At 39.8% G+C, this 12,785-nt stretch overlaps 1 protein-coding gene across 18 annotated transcripts in view; it reads left to right on the top strand.

Annotated features, from left to right (window-relative positions):
* STON2 (stonin 2) overlaps nt 1-12,785 on the top strand; it is a 189,125-nt gene that overhangs the window by 71,932 nt on the left and 104,408 nt on the right. For 15 of the 18 annotated variants that reach the window (XM_078335559.1, XM_078335554.1, XM_078335558.1 and 12 more), the window contains one exon: nt 7,785-7,982. In XM_078335559.1, the coding sequence (XP_078191685.1) occupies nt 7,785-7,982 (198 nt within the window). Of the gene's footprint in view, nt 1-6,470; nt 6,612-7,784; nt 7,983-12,785 lie in introns of those variants that run through there. The other 3 variants (XM_078335561.1, XM_078335560.1, XM_017977270.5) reach the window with 2 other exon arrangements.

Below are 12,785 nucleotides of genomic sequence, written 5' to 3'. Positions count from 1 at the left end.
GTTTTGTTTCTTTCACTTCCTGCCTTACTGTTAAGGCTCTGCTCATAAATATAATGTTGAATAGAAGTGAGGGCAATGAACATCACCATCTTGATCTGAATCTCCGAGGGTTAATTAAGCTTTATGTGATGTGTCCTGTGGGGTTTGGGAGGTGTTTCTGTTAGGTTTAGGAGTCTTTTTGTTTATCATTTGCCAAAAAATACTACCATGAATAAAGACTAAAATTTATTCAGTGCTTTTTCTATACTATTATGATGGTAAGATTTTTCTCTTTTAAAATGTTATTGTAGTGAATTGCATTAATTGATTTTCTAATGTTAACCCATGTATTCTCAACAGGGTAATAATTTTTAGCCCCAACCTAAAAATAGTTCTTGAGTAGGGCAAATAAATTGTAATTATTGTTGTATACAGAATAACTATAATATATACAGTACAGAAGTAAACCTAAAACATGTGTAGTATTAAAATTTCAAAAATTTTACTTTGCAAAAATCCTTTTAAAAGGATGAAGACACAAGCTACAGGAGGGGAGAAAATATTTCCAAACCACAGCCAACAAAAGACTAGTAGTATCAGGCCAGGCACTGTGGCTCATACTTGTAATCCCAGCACTTTGGGAGGCCATGGCAGGTGGATCACTTGAGCCCAGCAGTTTAAGACCAGCCTGGGTAGCATAGTGAAACCTCATCTCTATGAAAATACAAAAAATTACCCAGGCATAGTCATGCACACATGTAGTTCCAGCTACTCAAGAGGCTGAGGTGGGTAGATTGCTTGAACCTGGGAAATGGAGGTTACAGAGAGCTGAGATGGCACAACTGCGCCCCAACCTAGGTGACACAGTGAAACCCTGTCTCAGAATAAAAAAAAGGACTAGTATCTAGAATACATAGAAAAATCTCAAAATCCAACAGTAAAACGCTCCCATTAAAAAAAAAATGGGCTAGGCCGGGCGCGGTGGCTCAAGCCTGTAATCCCAGCACTTTGGGAGGCCAAGGCGGGTGGATCACGAGGTCAAGAGATCGAGACCATCCTGGTCAACATGGTGAAACCTCTACTAAAAATACAAAAAATTAGCTGGGCATGGTGGCGCGTGCCTGTAATCCCAGCTACTCAGGAGGCTGAGGCAGGAGAATTGCCTGAATCCAGGAGGCGGAGGTTGCGGTGAGCCAAGATCGTGCCATTGCACTCCAGCCTGGGTAACAAGAGTGAAACTCCGTCTCAAAAAAAAAAAAAAAAATGGGTGAAAGAAATAAACGTATGTTTCACCAAAGACAATATATTGAGATAGGTAATCACATGAAAAGATATTCAATATCATTATCCATTAAGGAAATACAAATTAAAATGATCTTTCATTGCACATCTATTAGAATAACTGAAATAAAAAGTAATGGTAAGAATAAATGCTAGGGAGGATGCAGAGAGATTGGATTATGCATGCATTGCTGGTGGGAATGTAAAATGGTACAACCGCTTTGGACAGTTTGGCAGTTTCTTATAAAACTAAACATGCAATTACCACATGACCCAGCAATTGCACTCTTGGACTTCATCCCAGAGATATGGAGGCTTATGTTCATACAAAAATCTGTACACAAATGTTCATGCAGCTTTATTCATAATAGCTAAGTACCAGAAACAGCCTAAATGTCCTTTGATAGGGAAAAGAGGAAACTAACTGTGGTATCTCCATACCATGAAAACTACTCAGCAATAAAAAGGAATGAACTATTGATACATACAACAACTCAGATGAAGCTCAAAGGCATTATGCTGAGTAATAAATGCCAGTTCTGAAAAGGTGCATACCGCATGATTCCATTTATATTGCATTCTTAAAATGACAAAATTATAGAAATGATGAAAGACAGATTAGTGGTTGTCAAAGGTTAGGAACAGCATAGGGATGGAGGCAAGGTAGGAAGGAAATGGGCATGTTTATACGAGTGCAGCTTGAAAGATCCTTGCAGTGATGGAACTGTTCTGTATCTTGACTGTGGTGGATACATGGACCTACACATTGAAAACATTGCATAGAACTAGGTACACACAGACATACGTGTAAAACTGGTGAAATCTTAGTAAGAATGATGGATTGTATTAATGTCAATTTTCCAATTGTAATATTCTACTACATGAGAATAATTAAAAAGAGAGTGATTAGGGAAAAAAAATTACAAAAAGATTCCTTAGGGGGACAATAATGAGAGAAAGGTTGAGAAACACTGTGTTAAACCAACCTTGTATAAGTTGGATTACTCAATTTCGTCATTACATAATTCTTTTTTTTGTAAATCACTAGATTCTCTTTGATAGTTTGTTTGGAATTCTTTAATCTATATACATTATTGAGATTATTCTGTAATTCTCCTTTTAGAGACTGTACATATAAATTGGGTATATATTGTCAGGTTGTGGTGTCTAACTTTATAAATGCTAACCTTAATAAAATGCATAGATGAATGGCCTTTCTTCTTATGTACTCTGGAATAAGAGAAAGTTAGTGGAAGATTTAAAAAAAAATTTTTTTCCCTTTAACATTTGATAGAACTTTTCAGTAAAAGCACCTGGCCTGACATTTTTTTGGTAGGAAGGTGTTAGGTCTTGGTTCACTTTATTTCAAGGTTATTGGACAAGTCAGGTTTTTAACTTTCTTCTTGAATTAGTTTTGAAAAGTTACATTTTGCTAGGACTTATATAGTTTTATCTATGTCTATGTACTGGTATAAAGACATTTATTATTTCCCTTCATTATCTTCGAAATATAGCATTTGTAATTGTGTAGCCTTTTCATTCCTCCTGTTATTTGTGCTCTTTTTAATTCTATTAGTCTTCTCTAAGAACATTTTCTCTGTGTATGTTTTAAAAAATTTAAACTGGATGCAGTAGCTCATGCCTGTAATCCCAGCACTTCGGGAGGCTGAGGTGGGTAGATCATGAGGTCAGGAATTTGAGACTAGCCTGAACAACATGGTGAAACCCCGTCTGTACTAAAAATACAAAAATAATTAGCTGGGCATGGTGAGTAATCCCAGTTACTCAGGAGGCTGAGGCAGGAGAATCGCTTGAACCTGGGAGGCGGAGGTTGCAGTGAGCCAAGATCGCACCACTGCACTCCAGCCTGGGTTACAGAGCCAAGGCTTAAAAAAGTATATACTAATAATTTATGCTTTTATATTTATTATTTCCTTTTTCTAACATTCTTTGATTTATTTTGCTCCTCCTTTTTTATCTTAATAAGTTGGGAGCTTATTGTATTAAGTTTCAGTTGCCTTCTAATATAAGCTGATAATACTGCAAACATATATTCTTAAAATTTTCACATATAGTATTTTCATTATTGTTTGATTCAAAATATTTCCTAATATTAGGATTTTTTCTTTGACCAGTGAATTATTTAGAATTATGTTTCTTAATTTTTAATTTTTCAACTTCTTTTTTATCTAGTGTAGATAACTAGATACTAGTTAACCAGACAACTAGATAACTAGATACTTAATTGTATTATGACCAGTATTTGTGGTCTGTATACCAATTTTCTGAAGTTTGTTACACCTTGTTTCATGTCAAGTAATAGCATATCACTTATCATAGAAATTCTTGATATTAGTATAAAAATATGCATTATTCACTGGTTGAGTGTAATGTTCTATTATCTTTAGATCAGTGTGTTCATTTTGTTTAAAGCTTGTTTACTTGCTTATTTTTGCTTGCTTGATATGTCAGTAACTGAGAGGTGTCTTGTAACATCTTCCATTGTGACGATGGACATCCCTTACTTTCTTACAATTCTGTCAATTTTTGCATTAATAATTTTGGGGCTATGTTATTAAATATATTCAAGTTTAGAATTATTTTTATATTTCTGATAAACTGTACTTTTTGTCATTTGTTATAAAGTCTATCCATAATCTATATCAGCTTTCTTTTCATTAATATTTTGTCTTATATGGCTTTCCCATTCCTTTACTTTCATCTTTGATAATCACTTGTATTTTAGATATATTTTTTGTGCATAGCATGTTAAATTTCATTTGTTGATTCAACCTGACAGTCCTTTTCTTTTACTTAGACTGTTTAGTCCATTTATCTTTATTTTTATGTACTGATATAGTTTTATTTCTAACATCTTATGTTCCTTTTATTTTACCTTTCTTTCCTACTTTAAGGTTAATTATAGTTTTTGTTTGTCTAAGTTGTCTTTATTTTTTCCCTTGTTCTGTGAAGATATTTTACTGGGTATATAATTCTAACTTCACAGTTGTTTTTCCGTCTGTACACTGAAGTGCACATTGGCTTCTTCTGATCTGGAAAAAGGTGATACTCTAAACATTCTTCTTTTGAAGGTAACATAATTTCTCTTGGATAGCCGTTAAAATCTTTTTGGTTTTGGTCTTATGTAGTTTTGATGTCTATTTGTAGATTTATTTTTAATTACTCTGCTTGAGATGCCTTGGAATTTCTAATCTGACAAGTAAAATCTTTCATAAATTCTGGAGAATTTTTAGCCAGTACTTTTTCAAATATTGCCCTTCTCCCATTTTCTTTCTCCTCTCCGTAGGAACTCAGGTATTTATGAGGCTGTCTCACTTTGTCCTCCATGTGTCTTCATCTTTTTTTCATATTTTCATCTTTTTGTCTATGCTGTTTATTCAATTTTGTATTTACAGTAGTGTATTTTTTCTTCTCTGGAAGTTTATTTAGTTCTTTTTCAATTCTACATGCTCTTTTTTCATATTCTTAATTTCTTATTTCCTGAAGCAGATTAAACATCGTTGTATTTTTTGCTCAACAATTCTAGTGTTTGAAAATTCTTTGCTGGTCTCATTCTGCCCGTTCATCCCACCCCCCACACACACTTTGCTGGCTGTTGTTCATGGTAACTTGATTTCTTATGCATTTTGTGATTGATTTATTTATTTACTATTTTTTCTACCGTGTGCTTATCAACTTAGGAACATCCTGTTTGGGAGGCTGGTTTGAAGGTATCTTCCTTCAGAAAGGATTATTGGCTGGGTGCAGTGGCTCACGCCTGTAATCCCAGCCCTTTGGGAGGCAGAGGCAGCTGATTACTTGACGTTAGGAGTTTGAGACCAGCCTGGCTAAGATGGTGAAACCTCGTCTGTACTAAAAATACAAAAAAAAAAAATTAGCCAGGTGTGGTCGTGGGAGCCTGCAGTCCCAGCTACATGGGAAGCTTAGGCATGAGAATTGCTTGAACCCGGGAGGTGGAGGTTGCAGTGAGCTGGGATTGCACCATTGCACTCCAGACTGGGCAGCAAAGTGAGACTGTCTCCAAAAATAAAAAAGCCATTATTAGAGTATTTGCTTTTCCTGGATGCCTGAGGCCTACTAACCTGGAAGTACTTAAACTAGTCTCAACTTGGAGGTTTTTCAGACCACACAAGTAGTTTTTAGCTGCACACTTATATCTGAGACAATTGGTGGTTATTAATTCTCAGGAGGTATTTTTTCCTCTACTTTTCACCCAGTCCTAAGGCAGACAGTTTTCTTTGCTATCTCCTGCTAGAGGGTGGAGATTATTTCTAACTTACCCTTTTAGGAATTCTCACTTTATGCATCAGCTCTTATGTTAGATTTCCTTTCTTCAGTTGGCCCTAGGTTCTTCTTTCTCTTTGCCTTCTTCATAAGAGGTTTAGAAAACTCAAGAGTCTGGTTTGTTCAAAGTCTTGAGAGTGAAAATCAGCTTTTGTCCTCTGTTTACCCTTTTGGGGTTGTAGCTTTCACTGGGCCTCTGATGATTCTTTACTTTGTTGCTCACCCTGTGATGTGTTTTAAATAATGTTACTACATTTAACAAATATTTTAATTTTATTTCCATAGTAGTTTAAAGTATCTAAACCACCATACTATAGGAAATGGTGTCATATAGCAAGCTTTTATAGATTTGGTCTTGCTTTTTGTTTTTGGTTGGTTTTTAAAAAAATTTTTTCTCCTTTTTTAGTATTTTAATGTTTTCTATATGTGGGTAGGGGTTATAGATACCAGTTCAATTTTAACATTCTGTATTTAGTATAGACTGTTATGGAATGATTGGTGGCACTTCTGTTGACATAACCAACAAATATTTGTTGACTGCCTGCCTTACACCAGTCACTGTTCTAGGAATGGGGGTATAGGTAAAAATCCCTGCCCCCTCAAGGAGCTTTGATTCTAGTATGGAAAACATGGGCGTGTAGTACATTAGACAGTGATAATACTAAGAAAAAATAAAGCAGAGAAGAAGAGAATAGCTCAGGAATATGCAGAAAGGATGACTTTTTAAAGAAAAGAGGATGTGAGCAGTGAGCACTCCAAAAAAAAAAAGACCTAAATGTTTTACAAATGCCCAAGAGAATAAGGAATGAAAAGTTTTATATTTATATGGTTGCAAGCACTGATATTTATTCTTTCTTCTCTCTTAAATCTCAGTTTTTGTCTTTCTACTTGTTTTGGTTTTCCAGGCAGCAGAACTGACTTTACCATCTTGGGCAAGTTTCTTAATGTCTCTGAGTTAAAATAAGACTACTGCCTATCTCTCGGGATAGATGGATGAAACGAGACATTTGTAAAATGCCTGAGATTTGATGGACACTCAATAAATGGTAGTTTCTCTTGTTTTCATTCTTCCTGTCTTATTTATACTCTTTTCGGCACTTGTTTTCAGTACCTGTTGGTAAACTTGCAATGATATGATTCCCTTTTTTTTTTTTAAGATGGAGTTTCTCTCTTGTCCCTCAGTCTGGAGTGCAGTGGCGCAATCTTAGCTCATTGCAAAATCTGCCTCCCAGGTTCAAGCGATTCTTGTGCCTCAGCCTCCCAAGAAGCTGGGATTACAGGTGCCCACCAGCACACTCGGCTAATTTTTGTGTTTTTTTTTGTTAGTAGAGACGGGGTTTCTCCATGTTGGTCAGGCTGGTCTTGAACTCCTGACCTCAGGTGATCCTCCCGCCTTGGCCTCCCAAAGTGCTGGGATTACAGGCATGAGCCACTGTGCCCGGCCGTAATGATATGATTCTTATGCAGCACTGCAGAGACAGCATGTGATAAGAAATTAACTAAAGACAAATTAGGAGAACTTGAAAGTTTGATTAAAAAAAGCTTTTCTAAAGTAATTTTTAAAGTCTGATTTGATTCTTAAGACTAAAGAGATAAAGCCAAGCTTTATGCATTTTCCCCTTAAAAGTATTTTTCATTGTATTGCGTGCAGGTTGGTAGTCTCAGTAAATCTCCATTTGTATATGTGACAGTCTGCAGAATCTCCAGTTACAGTGAACTCAAAGCAAACAGGGCATGCCACATACATATACACATGTAGTTGCATATCTACTCTTTAGCCATTAACCTAAACTGGCTCTAATGTTTTAGTGTAAATTGGTGGGTTTTCTTGTGCCACTAAAAATGGAGGAAATGTAACAGTAAGGGTGAGACTGGAAGATTCCTGCAGTTTGGGTTTGAATGAAGCTGAAATCTAAGTTTAGAAGTAAAACTAGACCCCGAAGTAACTCATATTCCTCTAGTGAGATTTTCTTTGATTGGAGGGAGAGTCCTGAGACCTTGATTTTCATACTGGTTTGATACTGACTCACCATGGGGACTCCGTCAATCAGTTTTCCCTGTCTGTGTCATGAGTGATAGTCCCCATAAAAGACTTCCTTGCCTTGTATGACTGTTGAGATTTCATAGAATGGGAGCAATATGAAAGTAAGACAATCACTAAAGGCAAACTGAGTACAGCTATTTATATTCTGTGCTTTTGGTTTTTGGTCTCTCCCCAGCCCTACCATTGACCATGCCCTGTTGGACATGCCCTTCCTTTGACGCCCTGGGGAGATGCCCTCTTACCTCTGAGAGCAGCTGGACCACCCATTCTGAAGACACCAGCAGTCCTAGCTTTGGATGTTCGTATACAGACCTGCAGCTCATTAATGCTGAGGAGCAGACGAGTGGCCGGGCTTCTGGGGCTGACTCGACTGGTAAGATGGAGCTCTAACCCAGAGGGCTTTGCAAATCACTTTTGGTGCACCCAGGTCCACTTTAAAGTCCTTTTAAAATTGCTGCAGCTGGCTTCATTTGCAGAATGAGTTCAGGTGTTGTTATCCAGTCAAAAAGCTAGAACCCACAGTGGAAATTGCACTGGGGAAAATGTATACACAAATTGAATAATTGGATGCAGATTATTCATACTGGGCAACCATTTGACAGTTTATTTTAATATGTTGTTTTATGACTGTTTGGTATAAATACCATTCTGTCAATTTATTTTCTCCTAGGATTATTAAACTATGTGTAAATATGCACAAGGCTGAATCTTTCATCCTACTACCCACGCATCCTGCCTTTTCAGTTAAGAGGGAGGTAAATTTAAGCAGGGAAAAAGTGAACGTTATGTGAAACAGAATGAGAATCAAGACTCAGCCACTGTGTCCAGACTACAGATCATTTTGGAGTTAAGTGTTTATTCCGTTATGCCTTGGTTGAGTGGATACGTCAATCAGCAATGTACTATGCCTCATTTATCAACCTTTCCAGTAGGCGTAAGATGGAATGCTGGCTTTCTTTGCAGGTGGAATATGGGTCTGTTAACACGTGCTGAATTACAGGCAAGGTTTGGGAATGGCACTGGAAAGATTTGGCATTGGGAAGATGTTCTTGGTGTTTTGGTTATTTGGCCCAAGAGATTTTTTTTTTTTTTTTTTCTGAAAATGATGAAGTTACTGCTCGTTTCTCTGTGGATGAAATAACCCAGTGTGTTGACAACATTTGTTTTTCCTTCTCCATGTTGTTCAGAGTTTCTAGATCATTTTTAAGCTTTGGATATTTGCCATGTGCCATTGAATTCTACAAGTATAAAGAGGGATCTCTCTTACAGACTGAAGGGTTCAGGCAGGATTTGGTTTGGTATTTGATAATGCTGCAGAGAATCCTAGTTTATTATGGACCCTCTTTGTCTTCAGAAGCTGTGGTTCTTTATATGGTTTTATTTTCACAGACACTCCTTCAGTTCTGGTTAGTTTCTGCTGATGATCCTGGTCAGAGGCTGAAATATGCTCCCACAGCCCCATTTCCACACTGGGGGCATCTAATAGTACTCACCTCACCTTGAGACAGTTTACGTAGAATAACTTACACGATGCTTGACACAGAATAAGTGGCCATCAGGGATGAAACAAATTCTCTTTGCTGCTGCAAGGTTCTTCTTGCTTTGGAGAGTTGCAGAATAGGCGCCTCATTGAAGGAAGAGCCAGTATCTCTAGGCTCATGCTGTTTTTCATTGTCTTCTCTACTTTTTTATTAGATGAAAGTTAATTCTGGCCAGGCGTGGTGACTCACGCCTATAATCCCAGCACTTTGGGAGGCCGAGGTGGGTGGATCACGAGGTCAGGAGATCGAGACCATCCTGGTCAACAAGGCCTCGTCTCTACTAAAAATACAAAAATTAGCCGGGCATGGGGGTGCACGCCTGTAGTCCCAGCTACTCAGGAGGCTGAGGCAGGAGAATTGCTTGAACCCGGGAGGCGGAGGTTGTGGTGAGCCGAGATCATGCCATTGCACTCCAGTCTGGGTAACAACAGCGAGACTCCGTCTCAAAAAAAAAAAAAGAAAGAAAGAAAGTTAATTCTTAGAGGTTCAAGTAATGAAAATGAGAACCCTAGCCTGAACATTATTAGTCTGCCTCCACAGCTTATAATTATTTTTAACATCTCCTTGTGCTAAATTCATTCTAACAGCGTTACAGTTTGCATCAAGAAAACCTCCTCCCCTCTTTTGGTGAGGGTCCTGGCAGGAAGCAGATGGTGCCCTAAAAAGGTTTATCTGGAGAGAGCTTAATGAAGGGACCACCTACAGAGGAAGCAAGCACTGGAATCATAGAAGAGGGGCTGCCTAACAGGAGCGGTGGTTACCGATAGGACAAAGCCACTGCAGAGATTTGACCCAGCAGGGAGAGAGGGAGGAATAAATTCCCAGATCTGGTGCTGGTGTTGCCAACTGGCAGATCCTAGCCTGAGGCCAAAGGGCATGGAGCCCTGGAGAAGCAGCCTACAGAGGTCAGTCACCAGAGCAGGTAGCATGGATCTGAGGTTGAAAGGGGGAACAGGTGTGTTAGAATAGCCTGCACACTTGGTCCCCACCAGGAACTAACTAGCCTCTACGCCAGAGTTACACCAGAGACTCAAAAGGCAAATCTGGGACTGGAGAATGAGGAGGAATGCTCTTACTCAGCAGGAGGCAGTTTCCATGGCTACAGGGAGGGGAGAGGTATGGCCTTTTGGCACCATCCTCTTTTTTGTTTGTTTCTGTTTGAGTCTCACTCTGTCACCCAAGCTGGAATGCAGTGGTGCAATCTTGGCTCAGTGGAACCTCTGCCTCCCAAGTTCAAGTGATTCTCCTGCTTCAGCCTCCCGAGTAGCTGGAATTACAGGAGTGTGCCATCATGCCCAGCTAGTTGTTGTATTTTTAGTAGAGACAAGCTTTTGCCATGTTGGTCAGGCTGGTCTCAAACTCTTGACCTCAGGTGATCTGCCTGCCTTGACCTCCCAAAATGCTAGGATTACAGGCGTGAACCATCACATCCAGCCTCATCCTCCTTTACAGTAGTAATAATTATAGCTAGCACTTACCGAGTATCTGCTGTGTGCCAGCATGTGAAGTGTATGATCTCTGGCTTTTACAGCAATCTTGCAAGGCACATGTCATTCTCCCCATTTCCTAGTTGACGCTGAGTCTAAGAAAGGTTAAACAACTTGTTAAGAGAACACCACTGAGAAATGGATGACCTGAATTTCAATGAAACTTCCAAACCCTTTTCCAGCCACTTCCCAAACCTGGCAATGCCTTAAGTCACCATAGTTTTTTATTTGGTGTTACCCCCCAGACCTTCCATACAGATATGTATAGAGAATGCATACAAGCATATATACATATATTGTCTTGGGGGCTTATTTTTAACATCAATAGGACCAAGGGATTTAAAATAAGATGTATAGCAGGCAGAGCTTGAGGATAAGTCCATATGTCCTTAACAGATATGAATGCTTACAGATAACTGCTGTGTGCCCACAGTATTATGTTCTGTAAACAAGTTTCTAGACATTCTACTTTGAAATCTCCCTATTCTTTAGTAATCAAACTAGGATCCAGGTTGGCCCAGGTGTTTGGGAATGCTTCCATCTGCTTGTGATGGAAGTCTTCCTTCGCATCTCACCTCCATCTGCCCTTCAGGCATTCATCTCCATCTGCCCTTCAGGCCTAGAGGTGACAAGCGGTGTGTCTCCATGAGCCTGGGAAATGAGAGGCAGTGAGATGAGTCCTCAGAGAGCAGCTCTTCAGGCCATGGAGACAGGGTCTGGAGGCATTCTGACTGAGGTTACCCATGAGGCTCTTCCTGACCTGTGGAATCAGGGTAGAGCTCTGGCTTTGAAAAGCCTTTAACTCATCCAGGGTCCCAAAACAGAAGGAGGAGAAGGAAAGACTGTTTAGGAGAAAGAACAAGTATTTTTCAGCCTGTGATATTTATCCATTTATTCCAGTGGCTGGGAATTTTAAAATGCTTTCAGTTGTCCAGGCGTGGTGACTTGTGCCTGTAATCCCAGCATTTTGGGAGGCTGAGGTGGGTGGATCACTTGGGGCTAGGAGTTTGAGATCAGCCTGGCCAACATGGTGAAACCTCATCTCTACTAAAAATATAAAAATTAGCTCGGCATGGTGGCAGGCCTGTAACCCCAGCTACTGGGGAAGCTGAGGCAGGAGAATCACTTGAACCCAGAAGGGCAGAGGCTTCAATGAGCCAAGATTGTGCCACTGCACTCCAGGCTGGGTGACAGAGTGAGACTTGGTCTCAAAAAAAAAAAAGGAAAAAAAATGCTTTCAGTTGAGCTATTGAGAGCTTCAAGGATATTTGTACACATTGGAAAGCCCTCCAGCCAGGTGATGCCCTGCCCTCTGCCTGGCACCAGGCTTGTGGCATTGCCAGTCTTTGGAAGAGTCCTGCTCGAGGCTGGATGATTTCAGTTGGGTAAAAAATCCCTCTGAGGTTATGGGGCAGATTCCCATCAGTCTCTCCTCCAGATAAGTCATTTCTTCAGAGCTTTACTTTCTTATCTGTAAAATGGAACTGAGCCATCCTGCTCAGTCAGGGTGACAGGGTATATATGAAGGCATTTTGTACATTGCAAAGTACTGTAGTAATTTAAAAAAAAAATCCTAATTTAATATCTCTTTGCCTTGTTTCCATTTGATATGGGACATAAGGATAATTACTATCCACTCCTCTGTTACCGCAAAGAGGGCTGTTACCCACACTATAGCATGTGGCGTGAGATCTGAGAAGGGCTTTGCATTTCTCAGCAGCAAGCGGTAAATACAGAGATGCTCTGGGGGGTTCCCTATGATTGGTTTCTGTGCTTGGGGACCCTTGGGAGGAACTGCCTTGGGGAGACATTTGTCATTGTTCCCCACCCACCCCATTACCCTTTAGCACTGCAGAGAGAGATAGAGGGTGAAGAGCTCCTCGGACTTGTGGCCTCATCTGGAGCCCTGAGAGCACAGTGTGTCAGAGTTACCACTGGGCACCTCCTGCTCTGTGATTCGTCTCTTGTTTGGAGAGGGATTATGGTGCTCTGGGCCCAGCCTGTTTGCCTTGGCATCCTTGCTTGGTAGTGGGCTGCAGAGAGCAGAGCTGTACCCTCATCCCTGTCATCTGTGGCAGAGTTCTGCAGGGATTTGGCAGCCCCACAGGGCAATCCAATTCCCAGCATAATCATGGAGGGAAAGACTCT

The sequence above is a fragment of the Callithrix jacchus genome, chromosome 8 (assembly GCF_049354715.1).
Source record: "Callithrix jacchus isolate 240 chromosome 8, calJac240_pri, whole genome shotgun sequence".
NCBI classification, from domain to species: domain Eukaryota; kingdom Metazoa; phylum Chordata; class Mammalia; order Primates; family Cebidae; genus Callithrix; species Callithrix jacchus.
This window is presented reverse-complemented; position numbering and strand designations above follow the sequence as displayed.